At 49.8% G+C, this 27,930-nt stretch overlaps 1 protein-coding gene across 3 annotated transcripts in view; it reads left to right on the plus strand.

The window, feature by feature from the left end:
- Positions 1-1,501: 1,501 nt before the first annotated feature.
- LRMDA (leucine rich melanocyte differentiation associated) overlaps positions 1,502-27,930 on the plus strand; it is a 1,125,029-nt gene continuing 1,098,600 nt past the window's right edge. For all 3 annotated transcript variants that reach the window (XM_070057892.2, XM_089313528.1, XM_089313521.1), the window contains exons 1-2: positions 1,502-1,637; positions 9,306-9,406. In XM_070057892.2, coding sequence (XP_069913993.1) covers positions 1,608-1,637; positions 9,306-9,406 — 131 coding nt within the window. In that variant the 5' untranslated portion in view covers positions 1,502-1,607. The remainder of the gene's footprint in view (positions 1,638-9,305; positions 9,407-27,930) is intronic.

Below are 27,930 nucleotides of genomic sequence, written 5' to 3' on the forward strand. Positions count from 1 at the left end.
ACCTACTCGGGAGACAGGGAATGAAGCTCCTGGCTTTAGATCAGCCTAGCTACGACCACTGTGGCCATCTGGGGAGTGAATCAGCAGTAAGACCTCTCTCTCTCTCTCTGTAACTCTGTCTCCCACATAAATAAATCTTTAAAAAATGGTGAATGGCAAAACCTACACTAAAAAGATTTATTTATTTGAAAGTCAGAGTCACAGAGAGAGGAGAGACCCAGAGATCTATCCCTGGTTCACTCCCCACATAGCCACAACAACTGGGACTGAGCCAGGTAAGGCAGGAGCTTCTTCTGGGTCCCCGACATGGGTGCAGGGGCCCAGGGACTTGGGACATCTGCTGCTGCTTTCCCAGGCACACTGTCAAGGGGCTGGACCGGCAGTGGAGCAGCTGGAACTAGCGCCCATTTGGGATGCGGGAATCGAGGGTGGCGGCTTTACCCGCTATGCCACAACGCTGGCTCCAGCTGGGACTCCTAGGATGGCTGAGGGAACGGTATGGAACCTTCCTGCCCCTACACCAGGGACACCTGGCCTTCCTCTGAGCTTCGGCAGTGCCAGCCAACCAGTATCTGGCGGTAGCTTTGTGCATCCAGGGAGTGGAGGCAGCAAAGCAAGAATTGGCAGGGAAGGAGTCTGGACCCTCCCAGGTAAGAACCAGCATGAGCTTAGGGTTACCTGCCCGCTGAGCCCGATTCCTTCACACAAGGGGCAGCAGTGGCCACCTCTGTGCCACTGCTGGCGAGGGGGAAGAGTGTGTGTGCGCGCACGCGCATGCCAGGCTGACCCCAGCGATGACTTTGGCCCTCCTGCATACCTTCTCCCTCTGAGGAGATGGCGAAGAGAAACCTCCAGTGTGCGGCTCACGTCCAGTTCTCCTTCCCCAGGGTTTACTACTGTCATTCTGGGGGGAGGCCTCAGGGACACGATGGGGCCTGGAATTAGCGGAGCTAGCAGTTATTTATATTTATTGGGAAATTCAACCACCCCCCTACCCTTTCCACAAACGGAAACTCCGCCGCGCCCGGAGTCCGGTCCCCGCCCCCTACCCAGGCTGTGGAAGCGGGGGTCCGGGTTCCCGCAGCTCCTCCGGCAGTTATGTAACCCACGTTGTGAAACTGAGGAAAAGCCCGGCAGCTCGTCATGCCCCCGGGCTAACGGCTCAGATGGGGCACCCGATAAGAGTCCCCCCCCCCCCCAACCCCGACTAACGCAATACAGAAACTTCTGGGCTTGGCGTTTTGGAGGACCTTCCCTCCCCCGCCAAAGAGCGAAGGGGTCGTGGGATGCCCCAGGGTACGGGAGAGAAGAGCAGGCGAGAAGTGGCGCCACGCCGTCGGGGCGCGGGGCTGCGCGCGCGGCGGGCCACCTGGCGCAGCGCGCGGGACGGGGCTGGGGCTCACCTGCGCTGGAGGCCGGACCAAGCCGCTGCAGCTGCGGAGACTGCGAGCAGCCCCTCCACGGTCCGAGCGCCCGGCAGCGCCTCGGGCTTCCGCCGGGTCAGCTGACCACTGCCCAGTGCGGAACTGCGAGCCCGGACTCAGCGTCCCGCCGCCCGCCCCGCCCGCCTGCAGTGCTGCGCGCCTGCCCGCCACGTCCTGGTCACCATGGCCGGGCTCGTGGTCAGTGGAACTCAAGTAAGTCCGTCTGGGCGCCCGGGTCCCCGCCCGGGGTACAGTGCGCTGGGGCGGGGGGGGGGGACCACCCGGACTTACACAGCGCCCCAGCCTCCGCTTCGGGCTGCGGCTGCAGGTGCTGCCAAGTGCCCAGGTCTGCGCTCGTTGGGTGAGGACGGATCCCGTTTGGGGCTTGGCACACCCTGTGTCAGTGCCTGCCAAGGTCCTCCCGCGCTCCACCTCCTTCTGCCCCTAGCATCTCACTGGACAGGCCGGGTCAGGCCCAATGCTGGTGGCCCACAGAGTGTTTGAGTTTCCTTCGTCATGTGAAGTTTAGGGACTTTTAGTTACCGTCAAAGTTTTAATATATAGCAGTATGCCTGTACCAATGCAGTTGTAAAATAGAAACTAACAAGTTAATTCACTTATATATTTACTTTTATTTTAATGAAGGAGTCGTGAAACGTGCCCAGGGCCATCGAAGTTACAGTGAAACTCAGTGCATGGGAGGGGGGCGGGGGGGTGTGGTTGGACTTCCCCTCAGGCTGGTGGAGGGCTGCAGTGCTGAGCAGCTGGTTTCTCCAGCAGGTGTCTGTGGGTAACCTGAACACTGGCATTTCAGCCCTGGGTGATGGAGTCCAGCCACACATGCCTTTGGTCGAGCGGTCAAGTCTCAGGTGTTTCTAGTCGGAGCTGGAGGGATGAACTCTGCCAGGCTGAGACCAGAAGGCTTTTACCTGCTGGAAAAGCCGTCTCTGTCTTGGCCGTCTTCGACGCTCTCTGATCCAGGCCAGCCCTCCTACTTCCAGCCTGCCCCTCACACCCTGGAGAAATAGTTGTGAATCTCAAGGCTCTCCCTGGGGTTGTCAGGCTCAGTTGGATTTTGAGATTACTTTGGGCTGAAGGGAATGATTGCCCTTTAGCCTTACAGGAGTTGTGCAACTTGGATGGGTACAGTGAGGGCCAAATGTGCATTCTGTCGAATTGGCCGCTGCCCGTTTGTGTTATGCTTTGCCCCTGGGGTTCTTGTTAGGTCTTCAGTTTCGCGTAGTTATTGAGTACCTACTAAGCGCTGTGTCTGGTATGATTGGAAATCCACCCTTGCGTTGTCTCTGCACCTCCTTTGAACAGTGTGGTTGCCTCAGAATGCTGGCTGTGGGAAGGGAGCTGAAGAAGCAGGCAGGCCAGGGGTGTCCAGGAGAGGTTGACAATGATGGGCTGTTTATCAGCTAGCAGGAAGAAGGGGCTCCTAGGAGGTAGTGGGAAGGGCTGGGCAAAGGGCCTCTGTTTAAGAAGGAGGGTTCTCTCCCGAAGACCTCCAGTCTTGGCATTTTCAGACCCAGCATTCTCTGCGTGTAGCTTCTTTCAAGTTCATGGAGCACCTGACCATGGAGCTGAGAAGTCCCTTGTCTTTTCTTCCCGGACTTGATTTTTCCTGCTCTAAGCAGCCCCAGAGCAGTCACTGGTGTGACACTGTGGCATCTTGGGGACTGTATTAAGAAGACAGAGCTGCCTGGGGAGGAGCTAAGCCTGCAGATTGGGAAACTGCCTCTGGGGTGTTAATGCCCCATTTCCTCAACTGGGCGTGTGGGATTAGGGTATTAGTTCTGCCCCAGGCAGTTTATAATGGCAGTCATTAATAGAGGCAGCACCTTGAAGGTGTGTAGCTGGGCACTTTTCAAACTTTGGTGGATCCTTCTTAAAGGTGACTTAAAAGTTCTTGGGAATAGGACTAAAAGATAAGTTTAATTTGGTGAAATTTTTAAAGATTCATTTATTTATTTGATTGTCAGAGTTACACAGAGAAAGAGGGAGAGGCCGAGAGAGAGAAAGTTCTTCCATCTGCTGGTTCACTCCCCAGCTGACTGCGATGGCCAGAGCTGTGCTGGTCTGAAGCCAGGAGTCAGGAGCTTCTTCCAGGTCTCCCACGTGGGTGCAGGGGCCCAAGGACTTGGGCCTTTTTCTGCTATCCAGGCCACAGCAGAGAGTTGGATCAGAAGTGGAGCAGCTGGGGTCTGGAACTGGCACCCATATGGGATGCTGGCACTGCAGGCGGCAGCTTCACCTGCTATGCTGCAGTGCCAGCCCCAATTTGGTGCAATTAAAAAAAAAACTTTATTTATTTGAAGGGCAGAGTTAGAGAGAGGGAGAAGTAGAGAGATCTTCCATCAGCTGATTTCACTCCCCAAGTGGCAGCAACAGCTGGGCTGGTTCAGGCAGAAGCCAGGAGCCAGGAGACCTCTTTCCAGGTCTCCTGCTTGGTGTTGGGCCCAGGGACTTAGGTTGTCTTTCACTGCTTTCCCAGGTGCATTACCAGGACGCAGACTCAGAAGTGGAACAGTTGGGACTCGAACCAGTTCTCATAAACGATGCTAGTGTTGTAGGTGGTGGCTTAACCTGCTGCTCTGCAACACCAGCCCTTGCTGCAAATTGAAAAAAAAAAAAAAAATACAGGCAAACAAGGGATCCTCAAAGAGTTCACGGAAAGTGTATCATTAAAAGACTACAGATGGGGGCTGGCATTATGGCATAGCAGGTAAAGCCGCTGCCTGCAACGTCAGCTTTCTAAAAGGGTGTGTCCCAGCTGCTCCACTTCCAATCCAGCTCCCTGCTAATAGCCTGGGAAAAGCAGTGGAAGATGGCCCAAGGGTTTAGGCCACTGCCACCTATGTGGGAGGCCTGGTTGAGTCTCCTGGCTTCAGCCTGGCCCAGTGCTGGCTGTTGCGGTCATCTGGGGAGTGCATCAGTGGAAGGAAGATCTCTGTCTCTTTGTCTTCCTCTCTGTCTATAACTGACTTCTCTGAGTTTGAAATAAATAAATAAATTTTGTAAAAAAAAAAAAGACTGTGCATGGATCTCATTTTATTTGCGTCACAATAAACCTATCATATAATTTTGCTTTGCCACAAATTTTTTTGATACCCTCATAGTTCCCATAGTGTTGATATTACTTTGTTATGGTTTTACTAAAATTCATTTATATAAAACCACATGTAACTTTCTCATATTTAGAGATCTATACATTTCAATAAGAGAATGGTTTAAGTGCTAAGAGAAAGTTAATAAAATGAAAACCAGCCATTTAATGAGGTGGGTGGTGATGATTTGCTAAAGTGCCAGGGCTATTTTGCAGGCCCCGGTGGGCTGATGGCTGCAGAGCTGGGTTCCCAGAGCTCTCTCACCCTAGGGGATGGTACAGGCTTTTTAAAAGTTCACTTTTCTCTGTAAAAGTCTTTCACTTTCAACATGTCTTTGTTGGGTTTCTATGCCTTGAAAAATGTGTCATTTCTATTCGACATTAAGACCACAGTCATCTTTCTCCAATAGCTTATGACAGTTAAAGTAATGGCACTGTCATAATTGTAGATGCAAATGCAAAACTGAAATTTGGGCCCTGAATTCTTGTTCTTAAGAAACATCACAGGGCTAGTGTTTGTGGTGTAGTAGGCTAAGCCTCCGCCTGCAGCGCTGGCATCCCATGTGGGTGCCGGTTCATGTTCCGGCTGCTGCTCTTCTGATCTAGGTTTCTGCTAATGGCCTCGGAAAGCAGTGGAAGCCCAAGTGCTTGGACCCCTGCACCCTCTTGGGAGACCTGGCTCCTGGTTTTGAATCAGCTCAGCTTTGGCTGTTACGGCCATTTGGGGAGTGAACCAGCAGATGGAAGACCTTTCTCTCTGTCTCTCTCTGTAAATCTCTCTCTCTCAAATAAATAAATACAATCTTAAAAAAAAAAAAAAGAAACATCAGGGGTGGGCCTTTGGTGCAGCAATTAAGATGCATTCCATGTTGGAATGCATGGTTTGAATCCCAGCTCTGCTTCAGATCCAGTATCCTGCTAAGGAGTGCCCTTGGAGGCAGCAGGTGATGTCTCAAGTACTTGGATCCCTGTCATCCATGTGGGAGACCTGGAGTTCCAGGCTCCTGGTTTCACCCTGGCCCCAGCCCCTGCTGTTGAGGGTATTTGGGGAGTCAGCCAGTGGATGGATGACTTCTCTCTCTCTCTGCCTTTCAAATAAAATGGGAAGAAACAAACAAAACCCATGCCATCAGACTAACAGGTCCCTGCCAGAGGGGTGTTGGTCTGGTTGAACAACTATTTGCCAGGAGACTGCTTGGTGTCAAGGGTAGTGTGCTTTTCATCTGTCATCTTATCCCCAGCATAGATGACTTGGGGGGTTGTTCCCTAAGGATTGACTAGATAACAGGCATAATGGTAGACACTTAATAAACATTAGTGGTTGCACTGTTTTCATTACTTCTGGTGGCAGTTTGTATTATATTAGTTTATAAAAGAGGAAATAGGCTCCAAGAGGCTGTGACTCATCTGGCGTAACACAGCCAGTAGCAGCAGCACAAGGACTTGAACTTGTACCTAGGGCTGTTTTTATTTTCACAGTGCTTCCAGTGCTGCAAAGATAATATCAAGAATCTCTCACCTGGACAGGCATCACACTATAATCTCCCCTCATTCTGACTCTTGACAATCCTATCATGTCCAGAAATGCCCTGGGAGACACATTGTTGCAACTAGAAAGAGACAGCAGGAGTCATGCACAGTTTGGCTCTTTTCTGGGGCTTCTTTCCGGCAGGGCTGAATTTTGTGCATGGTTGGGGAACCTTCCCAGATATTATCACTTCTCTCCCTGCTGTTCCATTTTGCTGGGGTCTGTAACTTGATGTATTGTCATCTGCCTTGTGACATTCCTTCCTGTTATCCACATAGGGTGGAGGTCTTCTGGCACAAATTGTATAGAGTAGGAAAATGAAAAATTCAAAACATTATTCATCATTTCAAATTTATATACAAACCAGTATAATTATATATAAATATATACATATAACTGGGTACACAGTTATATATAAATATATAAACCAATATAATTGAGTGAATGTGATGACTCCTAGTTCTGGATGTACTCTTCTGTGCTTTTTAAAGATCTGTTCATCTCTGAACTGAAGAAGCAAATTATTTTTGGTCTGGGTTGTCAGGCCTTACCTTTTGTTTTTTAAAATATTTATCTATTTATTTGAAATGCAGAGTGACAGAGAGGAGAGACAGAGGAGAGAGAGAAATCTTCCATCCACTGGTTTACTCCCCAATTGGCTGCAATGGCCAGAACTGGGCCAGATTGAAGCCAGGAGCTTCTTCTGGATCTCCCACATTGGTGCAGGGGCACAAGCACTTGGGCCGTCCTCTGCTGCTTTTTCTAGGTACATTAGCAGGGACCTGGATCAGAAGAGAAGCATCCAGGACGTGAATGGGCACCCATATGGGATGCCAGTGTTGCAGGCAGTGGCTTTACCTGCTACGTCACAGTGCTGGCCCTTAGCCTTCCCTCTTACGTCAGGTGATCCTGTGTTCTAAGTAACTTTCTGACATCTCAGGAGGTAACATCTAGGCAGACAAACCTGTAGAGTCACACAGACAGAATTCATCTTCCATTTGGTGACTCATTTCCCAGATGTCTATACAGTCAGAGTTTGGCCAGACAGAAGCCAGGAACCTGGAACTCAATCTGGGTTTCCCATGTGGGTGACAAAGATCCAACTTCTTGAGTCATCACCTGCTGCCGCCTGGGGTGTGCATTATCAGGAAGCTGGAATGAGAAATGGGGCCAGGACTTGAACTCAGACACTCCAGGGATGTGGGCGTTCCAAGTGCTGCACCAAATGCCTGCCCCAAGAAGCACCTCTTACATGATTCTCTCTGCTTGTTGTGAGTGGTGACTGCAAAGTCAGGCAATGTCTTCTTGCTGCCTGTAAGGCTTTTCCAGTCTTGCAGCCCTGTTAGCTTAACTGACATCTTGGAAAGCTTCCCCTCGAGTGGTCCAGGCATGCACATATCCTGTTAAGTTGGTTTGCATGCTAAATCTTGGAGACTTGCTCTTTATCTCTGTGGAATGGGAACACGTTGTGTTGCTACCACTGTGATAAAACGCGCCAGTGGGAGTCTCACAAGCTGGGATTCTTCTGCATATCCCTAGTGACAGCTTTCCTCGGTGCTGCTGTTTGCTCTAAAAGGGAAACAGGCAGAAGAAACAGGGGAGTAAAAGTCCTTCTCCTTCTCTCCGGTGCTCCTCCTGGGAGCTCAGCTGCTCTGCTGTACATATTACAGAGGTCTTGAGTGGTGATAGGTACTAAGTGGGGTGCAGGTCTGGGTGCACAGGATGGCTTTCCCCATGAGACCATGGCCTCAAGGGTCAGTGTGAACTTGCACTCCAGAAGCTGCTGACTGAGTGGATATCCTGTGGGAAATCGAAGTCCCTAGATTGATGAGGGCCCTAGATCCCCAATCTCTCCTTGGTGTAGGATTTTCATCTCCGCTTGGAAGCGGAACTTAATTTATTATCGAAGGATCTGTGAAGAAGGATGAGTCCCATGCAGAAAGGGGAGAGGTGGGTAGATTGAACTCGGAGCCCTTTATTTTTTAGCTTGTATCATCCTGAGTCAAAATTATTTTTTTGGAGTCAGCTATTTTTCTGTCCCTTCTCCCCACTTTCTCTCCTCCTGGTATGAAGTTACTGAAGGGCTTGAATGGAAAGAGAGTGAGTACTGGATGTTGTGTTTTCCACAGTTGGTCCCCATTGGAGAGGGGTTGAGAGATGACTAGAGAAATGGGGGATGCTAGGGTACAGTGTGGCTTTTATGAAGTTGGATCATACAGAAGTTGTGTTTTCTAGTTCTAAAAACGGCTGATATAGGCAGTTCCTATGGTTCAACTTTGTATCTGAGGATGTGAGATGGCCACCACACTCCTTTGCCGTTAGAAAACAAAACCCTCCGGAGAGTGTCTCATTGTTGCCAAGACATCTTTGCATGGGAGAGTGAACGTGTAGGGAGGCAGGATCCAGGCTGTAGCCAGCCAGTGGGCCTGAGTTTGTCCCTGGGGGCAGGGCATGGTGTACTTGAGGGAAGTATTATGTGTTATGACCTACTGGCCCGCTCTGGCCTGTGGACTTGTTTGATGGGTCTGGGAATTAGTCGTGAAAATGGATTCTAAAAACCAGATAGTTGGTTCTGACCTCATGGTCAGAAGTCCTAGGATTGCATTTCTGTCCTGTCTTTCTGTATTTGGGCACAAGCGAGGCATGTAAACAAAGCAACCAACAAATAAAAGGAAGTAAGGTGCCATGGAGGGATTTTTATACACGGAGGTGAAAAGGTGGGACTGGCAGCCTGGGGAGGTGTTCATGTCCAGCCTTATTTGTCCCAGTCCCCTGCAGCCTGAGTGTTGCTGAGTGCATCTACAGTGTCTTTTATGAGGTAATGTGCCTAATAGGGCATTTGGGAGGGGGCCAGGGGAGAGGAGGGAGGGGGAGAGCCAGAGGGGCAGCTGTTGGGAGACCCCAGTCCCTTCCTGAGTGAGAGGCTGATTGTTATGATTATATCAATATGCTCTAATGTGGGATGTTCTTTTGGACACCTGACTCTGGCCAATTTTAGTCCAATTTCCATTGTGCCAGGATTAGTCTCCATCGTGGTAATGGCATCAGGAAAGGGGCGCCGTTGGGGGAGTCCCTGGAGCCCCCACAGCTGACTTGACCAGGAAAACAGTCACAAATGTGGCCTTGGGGCGTGTGAGGAGCACGCGTTTCAAGTTGCGGAAGCAATCATCGGATCAATGACAGGCTCGTGAGCAGCTGGGAGATTTCCGCTCGCCCCATTGTTTCTGTTCTGTTTGGTTTCCAGGTGTCCTACATAGGCCAGGACTGCAAAGAAATTCCAGAGCACCTTGGCCGGGACTGCGGACATTTCGCCAAAAGGCTGGACCTGAGTTTTAACCTCCTGCGGTATGTCACCTTCTTGAGGCTCGGGCCTGACCTGGGAGGCCCTGGCCACGCCCTACTCACTGAGGGCTGGCAGATCAAAGTCACACCTTCCAGCTTTGTGTAGGGTGTTCTTTTCTTCCGTGCAGGGCCCTAAGATGTGTAGACTGCACCCCCACCCCCACCCCCACCCCGTCCGACTCTGCCTCCCATGATTCCTGAACTACACTCTGGGGGCAAACATCCCGCCCGTCCCATGTGTCCCTGCGAGAGCGCCTTCCTTGTATTTCACCTTGTTCTTTGCTTTCCTGCCCGGTCATTATGCAGCCAAGTGAGAACTCTTGGGCAAGGGATGAGATGGAGCCCGCGAGAATGTTTTGGGGGGTGGTGTTTAGGTGTTTTGGATAGCACGGTGTCTCAAGGCGTTTGCCGAGTCACAGGTAGGATATGTCGATGTGTGTGTTTTCCTTCTTTCTCCTTTTCGTGAATTGGAGCTTTACATATTTGTGATGATGATGATTTCTCCCAGATGGTGTTTCAAAGGAACTCGAACACTCTTGGTGTAGTGTGGGTGGGTGGGAGGGAGGGATGGAGGGAAATTGTCCAGCAACTGTTGCAGCCTTGGAGAGTGGGAAGTGTGACCTTGTGTATTATTCCAGCAGGGAATACGGACGTTTCGTTTCTTCCCAAAGGTGTAAGGACTGCAACTGCTTTGAGGGCTCAGGCGGGAAGTGGTGGCACTTGGGGAGCAGGTGTCTTGCAGGTAGATGAGCGTGGAGGTGGGTGATGACTTCCTCCAGACTCGCTGGCTCCATTCAGGGCTCTCCCTGAAGCGCCCTCCTCCTATGGGCACTGTCCTCAGAGTGGGACGGGCTGATTTGCGATTGGAGCCTGAGTCTCGCTGGAGTTGTCTTCTCTCCCAATGTGAGTCAGCGTCCTTGGGAATGAAGTATATCTTGAGGAAAATGCACAAGACACAGCAGGTGGAGGGGAGGGTCAGTCTAAGCCGAACTTCCCTGGCAGGCCGGTGCTGAGCGGCTCGGGCCCGCCTCACCTCCAGGAAGGCTTTCTGTCAGCTGTGGAGGGAAGAGCGGGCACCTGAACCTGTTCTCTGCCTGATCCGCAGAGGCATGGTGTGCTTCTGGGGAGCTATGGAAGCCTAACAGCCGTGAAGCGTGCACCGTGTGAGAGGAAGCCACGCCCAGAAAGGCTGACCCTGGAGAAGTGAAGGGTTTCAGTCTCCCACTCCAGGAGAACCCTGTGCCTGAAGTGGGTTCAGGCCTCACAAAATTCCCCTGCATGGATGCGGGAGCAGGGTTCCTTTGCCTGGACGTGGTGGGGCTTCGTCCCATGTGCCGGGTCCCTGTTGGTGGTGGTTGCCTTGTGAGTGGCTGGTGGGGGCCTGGTGTGGCTTGGGGGAGGCTGGGCCCCGGGAGGAGGTGAGAGGGTGCCCACCTTCCTCAGTGGGCATAGGTCATGGGGATGTGCTGTGAGGTCTGGGAGACAGAGACATCTCTGTCCTACCCAGATGTGCTGCCTGCCTTGGCAGAGAAGGGGATGGACGTCAGGGTGTGTGTGTGTGTGTGTATGTGTGGACGGACAAGGGGCTCCTGGCTCTAAGCCTTTATCTCTGGCCTTTTTCTCTCCACATGTATCTGGGGACTGTCAGGTGCTGAAGTGGATTAGGACGGAGCACTGTTGAGACGTGTATTTTCCCTTGTTGGGAGGAGAGCGAAAGAGTGAGTGGCAGGTGTTGGCATTTGTGGGCAGGAGCTGCTGTTGTCTGTGTTGCATTCCATGTGTTGGCCTCCAGGAGGGACCTGCCCAGTCCAGGCAGGTAGGAGCCGTGGAGGAGAGGGGGGCTCTGTGAAGCGTGGAACAAAGCGGACTTGGGTAACCCTCGGGTGGGGTCATTGTTGACCTTCTTACCTAATCAGGATGAAGGAGGCAGCGCCGTTTCTCTTGGGTGCGCAGGAAGATCCCAGCTTCCCCGGGCTCTGGTCTCCATCTTTGCCTTCAGCTGGCACAAAAATCTAAGATGTTGTAGTTGTTTAGCTGATTCCCCTTTAAAAACTAAGTGGAGAGGGGGTGAGCAAGGAGAAGAGAAGAGAGACATTGTCATCAACTTACCTTCCAAAGAATTAGGTGGGTAGCAGGTGCCCTGGGCTGGCCAGTGTCAGGGCTCGTGAATCCCAATGACATGGTTGAGTCTGAGCCTCGTATTCCATGGATGGTTTATCTCTGGGCTCCCCTCACTGTTCCCCTGGAATTTTGGGGGTAGCGGAATGGGCAGTAGTCTGCCCTGCATGACACTCACCACAACTCTGTGCTCCAACCATCTCTGGGCTCTTGTCTGGGGTTCTCCCTCCTGGCAGAGGACTCGTCCTTGGCCTGGCCTCTCATTAAGGTCAGTTCTCCTGTACGTGGTGACCAAGGGCCTCTCCCAGCCCTTTTCTCTCCTCTCCAGGTCACTTTCCCTCCCTCCCTCCCTCTCTCTCTCTCTCTCTCTCTCTCTCTCTCTCTCAATGCTCTCAGAAACACAGCATTCTTCATGCTTTGTTATGTATAGAAAGTTAACCCTCTCCTCTCTGGAACTTTTTGCAGGCTTTCTCTTCATAGTACCCTCGAATAAAAATGCTGCTAGCCCCTCAGGTTGTAAGATTGGTGGAGTCCATTTGTGTTTTAGGCAAGGGATTCTTTATTATTATTTTTTAAAGATTTATTTACTTGAAAGGTGGAGTTGGGGGAGGGGGAGGGAGAGAGATTCCATCCACTGGGTCACTCCTCCAGTGGCCAAAATGGCTAGAGCTGGGCCAGGCTGAAGCCACGATCCAGGAGCTTCTTCTGGGTCTCCCATTTTGTATGTATTTATGGTGTACAAAGTAATGTTTTAGTACACATAATAGTGAAATGGCTCACATATCCACAGTATCATACGGTGTTGAGAATATTTAAAATCTGATCCTAGCAGTTTTTTTTTTTTTAAGATTTTATTTATTTATTTGAGAGGTAGAGCCACAGACAGAGAGAGGGAGAGACAAAGGTCTTCCATCCACTGTTTAACTCCCCAAAAGGCCACAATGGCCAGAGCTGGGCCAATCTGAAGCCAGGAACCATGAGCCTTCCCTGGTTTTCCCATGGGGGTACAGGGGCCCAAGTCTCTTGAGCCATCCTACACTGGCTTTCCAGGCCATAGAAGAGAGCTGGATTGGAAGAGGAGCAGCCAGGACTAGAACTAGCACTCACATGGGATGCCAGCATTGCAGGCGGTGGCTTTATCTGCTCTGCCACAGAGCCGGGCCTCCCAGCAGTTTTCCATGTCATGTAATGAGCAGCAGTCACGACACTCTACCTTGCAGTTCCAGAAGTTCTTTATCCTGTACAACTGTACCTTTGGACCCTTGTACCAACACTTCCCCCATTGCCCTGTCTCTCCTGCCCCCGGCAATGATGCTTCTGGTCTCTGTGTCTATGATTTCAATTTTGGGATTTTATTTACCAAAAGCCATGTAGTGTTTGTGGCTAGCTTATTTCTCTTAGTCCAATATCCTCTGGGCTCATCCATGTTGTTAAAATATTCACATCACTGATGATGAGGGAAATCAATTAAAACCACATGGAGATATCACTTCACACCTGGTAGAATGTTATCATCAAAAAGACAAAAGAGGCCAGCGCTGTGGCTCAATAGGTTAATCCTCTGCCTGCGGCGCCAGCACCCCGGGTTCTAGTCCCGGTTGGGGCGCCGGATTCTGTCTCAGTTGTTCCTCTTCCAGTCCAGCTCTTTGCTGTGGCCCAGAAAGGCAGTGGAGGATGGCCCAAGTGCTTGGGCCCTGCACCCTCATGGGAGACCAGGAGAAAGCACCTGGCTCCTACCTTCAGATCAGTGCGTGTCGCTCCCCCTCTTCATGGAGGAACGACACTAAGTCCTGCCTAGGCTTCATATCCGAGTCACGGCACCATTATGTCGCTCCCCGTCTTCGTGGAGGAACGACACAGGACCCTGCGCTGTTCTTTCATCTGCTCGGCCCTCCCCGGGCTTGCTGCTGGTTCTTCCCGGGTTGGCTACTATCCCTTCCACCTCCGTGGAAGGGCAGTTCCCCCTGGCCACATTCCCCACTTCCGCAGGGGAGCGGCACACCGCCGGCCGGCTCTCTCGGGGGCTGCACAGGTGTTCCCTCAGATGTTCCCCTTAGATGTTCCTGGTGCATGCCGTCTCTCTCCTCCTTTATAGTCCTCCTCTGCCAATCCTAACTCGGCTGCCCACACGCCGAGTACGCTGCTCTCCAATCAGGAGCAAGTCCTACAATTTATTGGCTGAACTGGAGGCAGCTGCGTAGAAGCTGTTTTCTCCTCTCCCAGCGCCATATTGTGGGAGAGCAGATGCATAGAATAAGTCTTAATTCCAGTAACTCAGTCCAGTCCGGGTTGCTCCCCACAAGTCCACAAGTGCGGTGCACCTGTACCAGCCGCAGCGCGCCGGCCACAGCAGCCATTGGGGGGTGAACCAACGGTAAAGGAAGACCTTTCTCTCTGTCTCTCTCACTGTCCACTCTGCCTGTCAAAAAAAAAAAAAAAAAAAAAAAAGACAAAAGCTTGGGGCCACTTAGTGGGAGTCCATGCCTTGGCTATTGTGAATTGTGCTGCAGTGGACACAGGAATGCAGATGTCTCTGGTTGTACTGATTTCATTTCCTTTAGAGAAATTGCCAGTAGTGGGATTGCTGGATCCCATGACAGTTCCATTTTTAGTTTAGTTTTTTTTTTTTTTTTAAGATTTTTATTTTTTTGAGAGGCAGAATTACAGATACAGAGAGGGAGAGACAGAGAGAAAGGTCTTCCATCCCAAATGACCACAATGGCTGGAGCTGGGCTGATCAGAAGCCAGGAGCCAGGAGCTTCTTCCAGGTCTCCCATGTGGGTGCGGAGGTCCAAGGACTTGGGCCATCTTCCACTGCTTTCCCAGGCCATAGCAGAGAGCTGAATCCGAAGTGGAGCAGCTTGGACTCGAATTGATGCCCCTATGGGATGCACTGCAGGTAGCAGCTTTACCCATCACTACGCCACAGCGGCAGCACCAGATAGTAACTCTTACAGCTTGGAACTATTTTCTTTCAGTCTATCTTTATTCTGTTGATAGTTTCCCTTGCTGTGCAGAAATTTGATGTAACCCATCTGTCTATTTTTGGTTTTATAGCCTGTGCTTTTGGATAAGACTCCAAACTGACCAACCCCAAAAAACTGACCTTGCTTAACTGCTTATAATGTTAAGAAACTTTTTTCTTCGAGTTGTTTTACAGTTCCGTGTCATACGTTTAGCTCATGAGTCCATTTTGGGGTGACTTTTGTACATGATGTGAGATGAAGGTCCAATTTTATTCTTCTGCTTGTGGAGATCCAGTTTGCCCAACATTATCAGAGAGATTGTTCTCTTCCCATTGTGTGTTCTTGGCACCTTTTTCAAAGATCATTTGCTTGTAAATTTGTGGACTTATTTCTGGGCTTTTATTCTCTTGGTCTATGTATCTATTTTTGGTGCCATTATCAGACTATCTGGATAACTGTAGTTTTGTAGTAGATTTTGAAATCAGAAAGTGTGATGCTTTCAGCTTTGTTGTTCCTGCTCAAAATTGATTTGGCTGGGGGCTGGTTCTTTGGTGAAGTGGATAAACTGCTTGCATCCCATCTGGGCACTGGTTTGAGTTCTGCCTGCTCCACTTCCAATCCAGCTCCCTGCTAAAGTGCCTGGAAAAACAGCAGAAGACGGCCCAAGTCCTCGGGCCCCTGCACCCATGTGGGAGACCTGGAAGAAGCTCCTGACTCCTGGCTTCGGAATAGCCTAGCTCTGGCCATTGTGGCCACTTGGGGAGTGAACCAGCAGATGGAAGATCTATCTGCCTCTCCCTCTCTCTGTAACTCTTTCAGATAAAAAAAATCTTAAGAGACTGTTTTGGCTGTTTAGTATCTTTTGTGGTTCCAAATGAATTTTAGGAGTGTTTTTTGCTGTTTACTATTTATGTGAAAAAAAAAATGCCATTGCTATTGGAATTTTGATAGTGATTGCATTGAATCTGTTGATTGCTTTATATAGTGTGAACACTGAACATTAATTATTCAGATCTGTGAACTTGAGATATTTGCCTGTTGTGTCTTTCTCGTTTTCTTTCAGCAGTTTACAGATCTTTCATCTCTGGTTAAATTTATTTCTAAGTTTTTATGGGAATGCTTCTATAAATGGAACTGTTTCCTTTCTTCTTGGATAGTTTATTAGTATATAGAATCACAGCTGATTTTACAAGTTGATTTTATATCCTTTAAATTTGTTGAATTGATGAGTTCTAATGGTTTTATTTTTTGGTAGAGTGGTTATGGTTTTTTATGCATAAGATCATGTCGTCTGCAAATAGAGATGGTTTTACTTTGTCTTTTCAGTTCAGATGCCTTTTATTTCTTTGTCTTGCCTAGTTGCTCTGGCTAGGACTTCTAGTGTCATGTTGGGTGGAAGAGGTGAGGGTGGCACCCTTACCTTGTCCTTGATCTGAAAGGACAAACTTAAAACTCCCCAGCGTTCATTGTGACATTATCTATGGGCTTCTCATATGTGGCCTTTTCATACCTAGCTTGATTTTTTATCATGAAGAGATGTTGCATTTTGTCAAATACTTTTTCTTCACCTATTGAAATGCTCATCTGATTTTTGTCCTTCATTTTGTAAGTGTGGTAATCGTATTTATTGATTTAGGGATATTGAACATCCTTGCCTTTAGGGATACATCCTGTTTGATCCAATTTTTGATGTTATAATTAACTCTTATTACAGATACCCTTAGAACATTTGTTGAGGAGTATGTCTGTGATGAGTTGCTTTGGACTAACCCTAGAGACAGAAATTACCAGGGACAGATGTCATATTGCCCTCTGGAGAGGTTGTATAAATTTCTGTGATCAAGAGTCTGTGAATGTTCATTGTCTAAAATTTGTCCTTTGTAAATTTATTTGCATGATTCTCATAAATATGACATTAGGAACATAAAGAAGAGCCCAAGAATGACACATCTTCGTGAGCACCTGGAGTTCCAAATTCTTCCTTGACCTTGTTCATGTTTTGACTTTGCTGGGGCCAGTGCCGTGGCTCACTAGGTTAATCCTCTGCCTGCAGCACCAGCATCCCATATGGGTGCCGGGTTCTAGTCCCGGTTGCTCCTCTTTCAGTCCAACTCTTTGCTGTGGCCCGGGAGGGCAGTGGAGGATGGCTCAAGTGCTTGGGCCCCTGCACCTGCATGGGAGACCAGGAAGAAGTACCTTGCTCCTAGCTTCAGATAGGTGTAGCGCTGGCCATAGTGGCCATTTAGGAGTGAACCAACGGAAGGAAGACCTTTCTCTCTGTCTCTCTCACTGTCTATAACTCTACCTGTAAAATAATAAAAAAAAATGGTTCTGACTTTGCTGGTTAGTAAAGAGAATGTGTGTTTTAGCCAATGTCAGTTGTTTGATCTGCTCAAGGCAAAGAGAGTCCTCCCCACCCCCAGATTTATTTATTTTGAAGATAGAGGGAAACAAAGAGAGAGAGAGAGAATCTTCCATCCACTTCCAAATGGCTGCAACAAACAGTTCTGGTCCAGGCCAAAATCAGGAGCTTCATCTGGGTGTTCCACACGGGTACAGGGGTTCAAGCACTTGGGTCATCTTCCAAGTTTTTTTTTTTTTTTTTTTTTTTTTTTTTATGGATGTTGAAATTGACCAAATGCCATCTCAGCATTTATTTATTTTTATTTATTTTTTTATTTGACAGGTAGGGTTATAGATAGTAAGAGAGAGAGAGAAAGGTCTTCTTTCCATTGGTTCACTCCCCTAATGGCCACTATAGCCAGCACTGTGCCAATCTGAAGCCAGGAGCCAAGTGTTTCTCCTGGTCTCCCATGCAAGTGCAGGGCCCAAGGACTTGGGCCATCCTCCACTGCCCTCCCGGGTCGCAGCAGAGAGCTGGACTGGAAGAGGGGCAACCAGGACAGAACCGGTGCCCCCAACCGGGATTAGAACCTGGGGTGCCGGCGCCGCAGGCGGAGGATTAGCCAAGTGAGCCATGGTGCCAGCCACAAAGAGAGTTTTTAAATAAACTATTCAAAGTTCAGTTTTCCCTCCCCTGATTGGGGCAGGGGAGAGTGCTTTCTGGTGGCTCCATCCCTCTCCCCCTGGGGCCCTGGGTGGTGTGAGCCGCCGCCTGCTCAGCTTGTAGAACACAGCAGAACAGAGCTCCCCTGGCAAACAGTGATAAATATGCCCATGTCAATCTGGCAATAAAAGCAAGATGGTTTAATTGATCTATGGCAACAGGAAGCTTACGTTTTAAAAATTAAATTATTTGCAGTCGTATCTTATTTAACATCACTGTGATAGATGCCCTGGATGGGGAATTGCTTAGGAAAAAAATCCGTAGATGGGAGCGTGCTTGTTGCTTCTTTGGCTTTGGCCAGGATGAGGACAAAGGCTGGGGAGGATGCAGTTCCAGAAAAGAAAGAGTGGCTCTGTCTTACCCCCAGCTGCAGGCAGTGAGGGGTCACCCACACACTGTAAAGCTGCTTTGAGGACAGGCGCACCACACATCCTGTGTCTCTGTGATCAGCCACTGTGCAGATCTGGGCCTGTGGACTTCCTGCTCAGTTGGGAAGATGGGCAGTGTGGATGAAAGGAACCAAGGCTTTGGGGTTAGGACATCCTGGTTGAAATCCTGCTTCTGTCCCTCACTGGGTTTTTAACTGGCCTTGGACTAGTCACAGAAGTGTCCAGGGCCAGGTGTCATACGCCTGCCGTATGATCTGACACGTGTAGGTCTGCAGTGAGGTGTTGAGAGCAGAGGGCTGGTGGGGCCAGGACCCCAGTCCTGACCCTCTCTGGGTTCGTTTGCCTTTCTGGTTGTCTCTGGAGCTCTGCACAGACAGGCTGGCTTTCTTCTCCTTCCACACATGGAGTTTGCAATCTCTCCACCCTCTGGGGTACCCTCTGGGCAGAAGCCAGTGCACCATTCACCACTTTCTCTTCCATTCCTTTTACCAGCAGTCTTGGATTTTGACTGCAAATGAGAAAAACTCGTTGTGTTCTATTTTAAGCATAGACTTTTTTCCTAATAAAAAAAAAAGTATCTTAAATAGGCACATTTAAGTCATACATCTTTGTGGAGTATGATGCCACGTCCCGATCTGTGTGTACATTGTATGATGTTCAGATCAGGGTAAGCATATCCATCTCTTCAAATATTTATCATTTGTGGCAAAAGCACTCAAGTTAATTTCTTCTTCTTCTTCTTTTTTTGAAATACACAGTACCTCACTGTTACCTGTATTTACCTGCTGGATGTAGACTTTGTCATAGACTTGGGGATTGTTTGTTACTTCAGCATAACCTTGACTATCCCAACTAATGTGAGTATCTTAGCTTTCCAACCATCCCTAATAGTCCATAGGCCAAACCCACTGTGCTCATAGGTATTGTCCTTCCTGCCAGCTAGCTGGGCACATCGGGTCATGTGCCAGTGGACCTGGATGAGAGAGAAGATTGCTCACCAGACTTTTAGGAGAGCAGCTCAAAGGGCAGTTCTTATTGGCAGCGGGTCTTTGTTAAACACTGTCTTGGCAGCCAAGGGCCTTGTTTGTCCTTGTTTTCTCGCCCCAAATGCAGTGGTCTTGACCTGGGGAGCACACGGATACTGGGGTGGCAGCAGCCTGGAGAGGAACAGCTCTGATGGCTGGGGAGAGAGACCGTGGGAAGGGGAAGTGTTGCTGAAACCTCAGTGTGGCTCCAGACTGTTGAAAAATCCTGAGTGATTCCCAGGAGGCAAGGTTCTCTCTGAGCTGGTGCTAAAAAAATAATGAAATTTTTTTTTTGTTTCAAAAATATCATTGACCATTGCAATCAAAAGGCCAAGTGGGAAATGACCTGAAAGGTAACATTTAATACATCACTAGCAAGACTTTGATTCCTTTTCCTTATGGTACTGACCTTTGTGACTGTAAAACCACCTCAGACAGTGGGGCCAAATGTGAGAAGGCAGAGTGCTAAGGAGCAGGTGGCAGGCAGGGCGAGGGTGCTACCTGTGCACTCCTCTTCCCTGCCTGACTCCTCCTGACTTCCTGCACTTCCACTCTTTGGTCAGAAAAAGTGGGGTCAGAGTGGGCTAGGGAGTGATGGGCTATCAGGGATGCTAAGGGGCTGAGAGGCCGTCCAGGGGTTCACTGGCTCAGAGATGCTGATGCTGATCCCTGTGTTGCAGTGGAAGTTGGAAAGTGCTTCCATTGTCTCCCTATTTCCTATAGGACCTGCCCCTAGGATATGAAATTCCTAAGCTCTGGTGTTGTGGCACAGCGGTTTACACTGCTGCTTTTGACACTGACAACCCCCACCGGAGTGCCAGTTCAAGTCCAGGCTTCTCTGCTTCTGATCCAGCTTCAGCTACCTGTCTTGCAGGGCAGGGGGACAGACTTGGGTGAATGATTCCTACTTCTCACGTGCCATTGGCATCTTGTGGAGGAAGGCCGCTGGAGTCCTGCTGGGGACAGCTGGCGGCATGGTTCTTTCTTTCTTTTAAGATTTATATATTTATTTGAAAGGTAGAATTACAGAGAGAGAGAGAGAGAGAGAGAGAGAGGGAGGGAGATCTTCCATCTGCTGGTTCACTCCCCAAATGGCTGCAAAGGCTGGAGCTGGGTCGATCTAAAGCCAGGAGCTTCTTTGGGGTCTCCCACTTGGGTGCAGGGGCCCAAGTACTTGGACCATTGCGCACTGCTTTCCCAGGTCATTGATAGGGAACTGGATGGGGAGTGGAGCAGTTGGTGCTCATATGGGATGCTGGTGGTGTAGATGGCGGGTTTACCCACTGCGCCACAGTGCCGGCCCCAAGTGTGATTCTTTTCATGAATGTCACAGTAAAGCAGTCTTGCCGCTAAGCCCTTGAGAGGCGCCCAGAGTCCAGGGACCCAGAGTCTGACAAGTGACATCAGTGGTCAAGCGTACCTTTTTTTACTAGTCAATAATAGTCCGTGTTACCCAGCCGTGAGAACGTGCCAGGCTGGGTAGGGCCCTTGATGTGTGCTATCTCGGTGCTTCCAGCAGCATTCCGAGAATGCAACTGTTACTACTCACACTTTACAGACCAGACAACTGAGGCCCGGAGGAGCCCAGTGCTTTGCTTGGGACCACCCATGTGGTTAAATGGCAGAGCTGGAATTCTGTGTCCCCAGTGGTCTGACTGCAGCTTTATGGTTATTCTAAGCTGCTTTTCATGGTATAAATTGTTGCTTGCTTTTTATCAGGAGATGGGCAGCCACTTCCAAGCCTTTGTCTCCTTGTGGAGGAGAAAAGTTTTCTCTTCTCTTCTGAAAGCCTGGAGGAGTCACCAGAGCTGGGTCTGAGTCACTCCTGCAGCTGAATGTCTGAAACCCGGGGGGCCTGGACTCCTTTCTGTTGCATTCCTTCTCTCTCCTGTTTCTCCGAAGCCTGTCTGGTCAGGGGTGTTGGCTGAGGCTTGGGCCAGCTTGGAGGCTGGGTTGGGAGAATCCTGGAGAACTCCTCTTCCTCTTTCTTCTCCCCTGGGGCTTTGAGGTATGGCTCACATCAAAGGTCACAGGGGCGGGGAGACATGCTCGGAGATTGCTGTGGCAACAGTTTGTTGTCCCAGCTGCGACAGATAAGTGCAAGCTGCGTCCTGAGTCTGGGGTGGGAAGATGAGACACTGTGTGTGTGTGTGTGTGTATGTGTGTGTGTGTTTGCATGGGGACTCACCTGTGTGCATACCCCAAGCTCTTGGTTATCCTCAGGGACCGTTTGTTGGGGATGTTAGCTTCTCCCTACTCCTTGATGATGAGATGCTTTCTGCGTCGATGTTGGAACTACAAACTCTCCGTGGCCAAGTCCTTTCTAATGAAAGAGCCCTTCCAAACCCAGCTGCTTTCTCTTCCCCTCGGCACCCCCACTCCCATCACTGCCGCAGCACAAGGTCACTTCGGTCTTAAATGAGAGACGCGCACACATGTTCAGGTTTCCTTTAGAGTAGAAACAACAAAAGCTCCTCCCCCAGACCCCTCATTATGGAGATCAGCTCCATGCCCCCACCTCTGCACCCCCTCCCCTCAGCTCCTCTCTGAGTTTACACAGAACCCAATTTTTTAGTCTCCCGGGTGTCTGCTTTTTCTCTGGTTCTAAAGAAATAAGAGCCGCGTAGAACAGGGAAGACCAACAAAGGAGGTTTAAAAGGAGAAAAAAATCTCCAAACCATTCTTGAGATAAAGCAAGGCTTATTAAAAACAATTGGTAGGGAGGGGAGAGCAGAAGCGGGGAGGGGGGTTCACGCCGCCCCCTCCCCAGCCCATTCTCTGCAGCTGGAGAAGTGTTTTAAGAAAATGCGCTATTGTTAAAACTTTTTTTCTCCTTGATGGATTTATTTATAAGGTAGAGAAATATTTTCCCCATAATTGGGTAACTCTTAATAGTAGCAATTGCATATTTATCAGTGTGAGGGGCTGTTATTAATGTAACTGTCAGGCCCAAACACATTTCTGCATTAAATCCATTTAGTATGTGCATTATTCGGGCTCGGTGTCACCAGGACATCAAAGCCCCGTAGGCATGGAGAGCTCAGTGCCCTGCTGAGGCTGCCGAACAGGCCCTTGATCAATAAATGTAACATGTTAATGCAGAGCAAATAGAATAAAAGATTTCTTTGACAAGACATGAAAAATCACCTTGTGGCAGCTGGCATGTGATGTCGTTTCCGGGGAGAGACTAGCAAAGTTGATCTGACAAGTAAAGAGGAGGGATGATGGTTGTAAGGTGCTTTTGTCTCAAACTTCTTTCTTGACCTGTCAGGTTTTGAAGGCGCCTCAATGGCTCTTTTTTGTCATGTGAAAATTGTAGTCTTAGGTAGTTATGAAGCAGTTATCTCTTCTCAAATTGTGAATGCTGCTGTTTAATTGATTCACTTAGCATTTGAAACTGTCACGCATTAATAATTGCGAAATCCTGCAGATACTGCGCTGGTGTTGTCATGCTTAAATGTGTAGTTATCAGAAAATTAATATCCTTAATGAACCGGTGCTTTCAGACTAACATTGCATGAAATCTCTTCTGCCCTTTCATTTGCCGGAGCCACATCCGCCCGTTTGCCGAGGATCACCTCTCGACAGTTTGCGTTCTTGATGCCCGACAAATGCCAGCATTGCTGTGGGTACATCGCGTGCTCAATGACAATAAATACAGTAATTATACTGGAGTTAGTAATTAACATAATTGTAGTCAATTACGACAAATACAGTGCAGAGCTAAATAAATGAGAGGGGAGAAATTAGCAAGCTAATTGATTTATCTTTACTTGGCTTTCTGTTATAATTGGCAGGGCTGTTTTTCTTGGGGGTGGGGGCAAAAGGAGGAGGAAATTCTCCCCAGCAGGATTGTTTACAAATAACTGATTTTGTTTTGAAGTGGCTTTGTCTTTAGACTTCTGACACTTCACCCCCTACTCTGGAGAAAAGAAAAGAAAAAGAGAAAATTTCAGTGCCGGCGGAACATTTGGTTAATTGAGCTGCATCAGGCCCATGGCTGCATAGGCTGAGGATTTGGCTTTCGATACAGCTTGAGGAGTTGTGGTTGTTTCTTCTCGGCTATCACTCTGGTAAAAGAAAGTGTTTGTGGTGTGTGTGTGTGTGTGTGTGTGCGCGCGTGTGCTAGCTAGCTTTGCATCACTGGTGTGGTGCTTGGCAGGACGGCGCGTCTGGGGTGATGGACGCATGCCATTCAGCTCTGTTCTGTGCTGTTGCCCTGATGGAAGAAGAGGGCACATTTTCCTTGGTTCAGTTCCACTTGGTGTTGCCCAACTGTTTCCCCTCGAGAACCCGAGAAAGAAGCAGAAGGCAGAAGTGAGTGGACAGTGCTGTGGCATGGGCCCCCTGCCCCTTTGCCCTTTTTTGCCATACTGCAGGGCTTCCCAGGGGGTTCGGGGGGGGGGCGTCTGGGCTGTCATGCTCCCGAGGCTGCCTGGAAAGTTTTTGTTGGGGTCTCACGACCCGTTTCTTTCGAGCCGGTTGGCTCCGCGCTGCCTGCAGCCCTGGTTAATGGTGTTTCCCGTGAGTTTCTGTCCTTTGTTCACCCTTTTCAACGTGACTGCTGTTCACGCCACTCAGGCAGAAACTGGGCATGTTTGGAGACTCAGGGTCACAGCACAGCCCTGTTTATTATCACAAGCTTCAGACACAGGATTTCCTACCCCCCTTTTCCTCTTGACACAGGGTAGGGGCTAGTGGCCCGAGCCTTTTTAGGGGCAGTTGCTTGAAATTGTACCCTCATCTTAGGCAGGGATAAAATTCAGTGCTTTTGGGACATGACAGTGGTATGGTGGTTTTTGTGTTTGAAGGGTGCAGTATTAGCCTTGTCAGCACCTTCCTAGGTTGGTTGTAGTTCCAGCAGTTTAGCAAAAACATGAATGTGTTGAGTTTTTCTTGCTGAAGATTCTACCAGGTAGGTTTCTAGTCTGACAGGGGAGGGAGTCAGGCAGCGGCTTGAATTTGGCGCGGCGCCTGTGATCACGCGTGACCTCACGTGGCTTTCCATTTCTCAGCCGCGTTTCCGATGTGGCCCGTCCTGGAGAACGGCGAGAGAGAGGCACTTGGACCCTGCCTCCTGTGGCCGAGCTTTATGCGCGTTTCTCTTGGAAATCAATTTCTGAGATGAAATATTTATATAGCCGGAGTCATTTAAATTATTTAAAGTTTACAGGCATATGGTCTTGCTGATGAGGTCTCAAATTATTTTAGCAAGTGTGTGGGTCTTTTTGAGGGGAAAAGACCTTGGTGTTTGGAGCTTAGGGGGCAGGAGGGCTGACCTCAGGAACTTGAGCCTGAATCAGTCTGCTAAGGATGGTCAGAGAGAAATCGGAGGTGTACTGGGTGTAGCTCTGTTGACCTCCTCTCCCCGCCCCCCAAATAAAGGTAGATATTGCTGACCACACCTGTAAGAGGCAGCGCACAGGGCAGAGAGAGAAAGAAATGCAGGAAGAAACCTCTGTGGCTATGACCACTGCCGCAGCGGGGCCTGCCCATCAGTTTGGTCTCTGCGGGCTCTCTCACTGCGGGGTTTCCCAGTCTGTCCTTCCCCTTGAAGGGCTCTCTCCTGGCTGCACAGTGTGAGTGGGGACAAACAGGAGGATTGCAAAGGAAGCCTCCGTCATTTCTGTGGTTTTTAAGTGAACGCTGCACTAATCGGGGCTGGCACTGTTTTGTCCTTGTACTGCTGAAGAAGCGAGAGTACAGGGGATCATTTTGCTGTTGCTCTGTTAGTAAAATGCCATGTGCAAAGCTGCCATCTTCCCCCAAGACTCCTTTTAAAAAAATATTTATTTACTTGAAAGAGTTACAGAGAAGCAGAGAGAAAGAGAGAGGTCTTTCATCTGCTGGTTCACTCCCCAAATGACCGCAATGGCTGGAGCTGAGCTGATCCGAAGGCAGGAGCTTCTTCTGGGTACAGGGGCCCAAGGACTTGGGTCATCTTCCACTGCTTTCCCAGGTCATAGCAGAGAGCTGGATTGGAAGTGGAGCAGCCGGGACTTGAACTTGTGCCTGTATGTGATGCTGGCACTGCAGACAGGAGGTTTACCCATTATGCCACAGCGCCCCCCTCCCCCCGACTCTTGTCTGTCTCACGTAGACACTCAATCCTTTAGAGGGTCTGATGTGTACATTTTGATATGCTTTGCTGCTCCAAAATTCTAATAACTTTGCTTTTTGTGTTTTCTAATTGTTCTGTAACAACTCTGCTGATTGAGCCAATTAAAATCCATTTGGGGTGTGGAGGTTGGGGTCAAATGTTGCTTGGGGAACCTGCATCCCAATTCCAGCTGCTGCGGATGCCCACGCTGAGAGGCAGCAGGTGATGTGTCAAGCACTTGAGTCCTGCCACCTATGTGAAAGGCCCAGGTTGAACGCCTCACTTCTGGCTTTGGCCTGGCCCAGTCTCAGCTATTGCAGGCATTTGGGAGTGAACCAGTGTGTGGGAGACCACTGTGTCTGTCTGTCTGTCTGTCTCTCTCTCTGTCTGTCTGTCTGTCTGTCTTTCACATACATATGTACGTCCAGTGCTTCTATGTGATGGATGGAGCAGTTCACGGGATGGGGCAAGTTAAGAGCCTTTGTTCTTGGGCTGGTGCTGTGGTGTAGCAGGTAGAGCCTTGCCTGCAGCGCTGGCATCCCTTAGGGGCACCAGTTCGATTCCTGGGTGCTGCACTTCTGATCCAGCTCTCTGCTGTGGCCTGGGAAAGCAGCAGAGGATGGCCCAAGTGCTTGGGCCCTGGCACCTGTGTGGGAGACCCTGCAGAAGCTCCTGGCTCCTAACTTTGGATCGGCCCAGTTCTGGCTACTGCGGGCATTTGGGGAGTGAATCAGTGGATGGAAGACTTCTCTCTATCTCTCTCTCTGCCTCTGCCTCTCTGTCACTCTGCTTTTTAAATAGTAAATATATGAATCTTAAAAAAAAAAAAAGAAAAAAAAAAGAGCCTCCACTCTGTCCACCGAACAAGAAGCTTGTGTGCTCAGCTTTGAGGGCTTGTGTTGGAATTGCCTGGTGAGGGTCCTGTTTCAGCGACTGATTTTCCAGGACACAGTCCCTGGGCTTTCTAAGCACATCTGCTTCTTCCTCCTAAGACCTGCAGGAGATGCAGGACCTGAGGATGGGGCCTGCGAGGGCAGCCGTCTTGGCCTGTGTGGACAGTGGAGTTGCGGGTCTGTCCTGGTTGGTGCTCGGGAATTCTTTGTAGATGCAGCTGATCTTCCAGGTGCAGATGGGTCTAGCAAACCAGGAACCTGTGTTGTGTTCTTTGAGGCTGGGCTTTGGTAAGGAAACTCAGGCTGACCTGGGGTGTAGAAAAGTGGAGCCTGGGGGAGTGGGAGAGATGTTTCGCACAATGGTTAGGACAGTGCTTAGTACGCTTGCATCCCGTATTGCACAGTCTGAGTTCCACTCCTGGCTCTGGATCTGGTTCCAGCTTCCTGTTAATGTACACTGAGAGGCATCAGGTGATAGGTCAAGTAATTGGGTCCCTGCCCCCTGATGTAAGAGGCCTGAATTGAGTCCCTGGCTCTTGATTTGGCTTGGCCTGGCCCTGGCTGTTGTGAACATTTGAGGAGTGAACCAGGAAATGGGAGATCTCTGCCTGCCTTTCAATAAATGTGAGAGGAGAGGTCCCAGCCAGGCAGAGCAGGTGAATTGAATTCACCCAGATGAGTCCTGGTGTGGCTCTGATGGGGGGGTCTTCTGTGGGGTGCACAAGACAGCACAGGCCAGTTAAGTACCAGGGGCATAATGGAGAGTTGCGTGCCCAGAACGTTCTCAGGATGGAGCACTTCCAAGGAAGCTTCACCCAGAGATGGAGATGCATGCCACACTCTGAGGGGAGAGCAGGATCTCCCCACTAGGACTAGACTGGGTCAGGGGCTTGTCCTGCGTGTGGCTGGTGAGACCCTGATCCGTGCAGCCTCGGGGCTTGCATGTTGGCGTGGAGGAGAGAGGTTGGAACACAGGAGCTTCCTTCCACACGGGAAGACCCAGGCCACCATGGTGTGCAGAGGATGCTTGCTTCTGGGCTGTGTAAGTGGCCAAGCCCGAGTCTTTTCAGGGGGGCAGTAAGGCTGTGGGGGAGGTGTTCACCCTGGATGACAGGCATGTGGGGGCAGCCCCTTCCAGCGGGTGCAGGGCAGGCTGCTCCGGGGCTGAGCAGGGCCGGCGTGTCAGCCCTGACGTGCATACGTGGCAATTATGCTGTTAGAGGGGTCACAGTTAATGCGCTTGTTCCAGGACCCCTGCCACAAACATGCCATGCCTCTGTGAACCCCGTCAGACTCTGGGGGCTCATCCTGCACTTGCTCAGAAGGGGAAGAGCCGCAACTTGAATTCTCATCTTTTAGAAGTTGCTTCTATTAACCCACTTCTATCCAGAGCGTGGCTGCCAGGTCGGCATGTGGCACACATTCTCCCACAGGAGAGTTTGTGCAGAGTTGGTTCTGTGAGTGCTGTGGGGGTGGGGGCTGGGTGGAAACTGCCTCCTGTTGAAATGTAAGCTTTGCAGCTTGTGTTGTGGTGCAGCGCATTATGCCGGCATCCAAAATGAGCACTGGTTCGAGTCCTGGCTGCTTCACTTCTGATCCAGCTCTCTGCTAATGTGCTTGGGAAAGCAGCGGAAGATGGCCCAAGGACTTGGGCCACCACCACCCCTGTGTGAGAGGTGGGTAGTGAGACTTTGCATTCAATGTCAGTATGTTGGAAGTCTGTAGGAAATCAGGTTGGGGTAGCTTTTGCTGTCCTGTTCCTTTATGGACTTCTAAGACACTTTCTGGCTCTATTGTGTGTATGCTGTTGGTCCTGTTGTTGCTGCTGTGTGTCTGGACAGCCATCAGGAAACCTAAGTTTCCATTTTCTCATCAGTTTCACCCAAGGATGCTGCCTCCTTTTCTCACTCCTCAGGGTGCCTCTGGATTGCAGAGGAGGTAGGTTATTGGAAGGCACATGATCTATAAG

This window comes from Oryctolagus cuniculus, chromosome 15 (genome assembly GCF_051225735.1).
Source record: "Oryctolagus cuniculus isolate XC-2025 breed Fujian yellow rabbit chromosome 15, ASM5122573v1, whole genome shotgun sequence".
NCBI lineage: Eukaryota > Metazoa > Chordata > Mammalia > Lagomorpha > Leporidae > Oryctolagus > Oryctolagus cuniculus.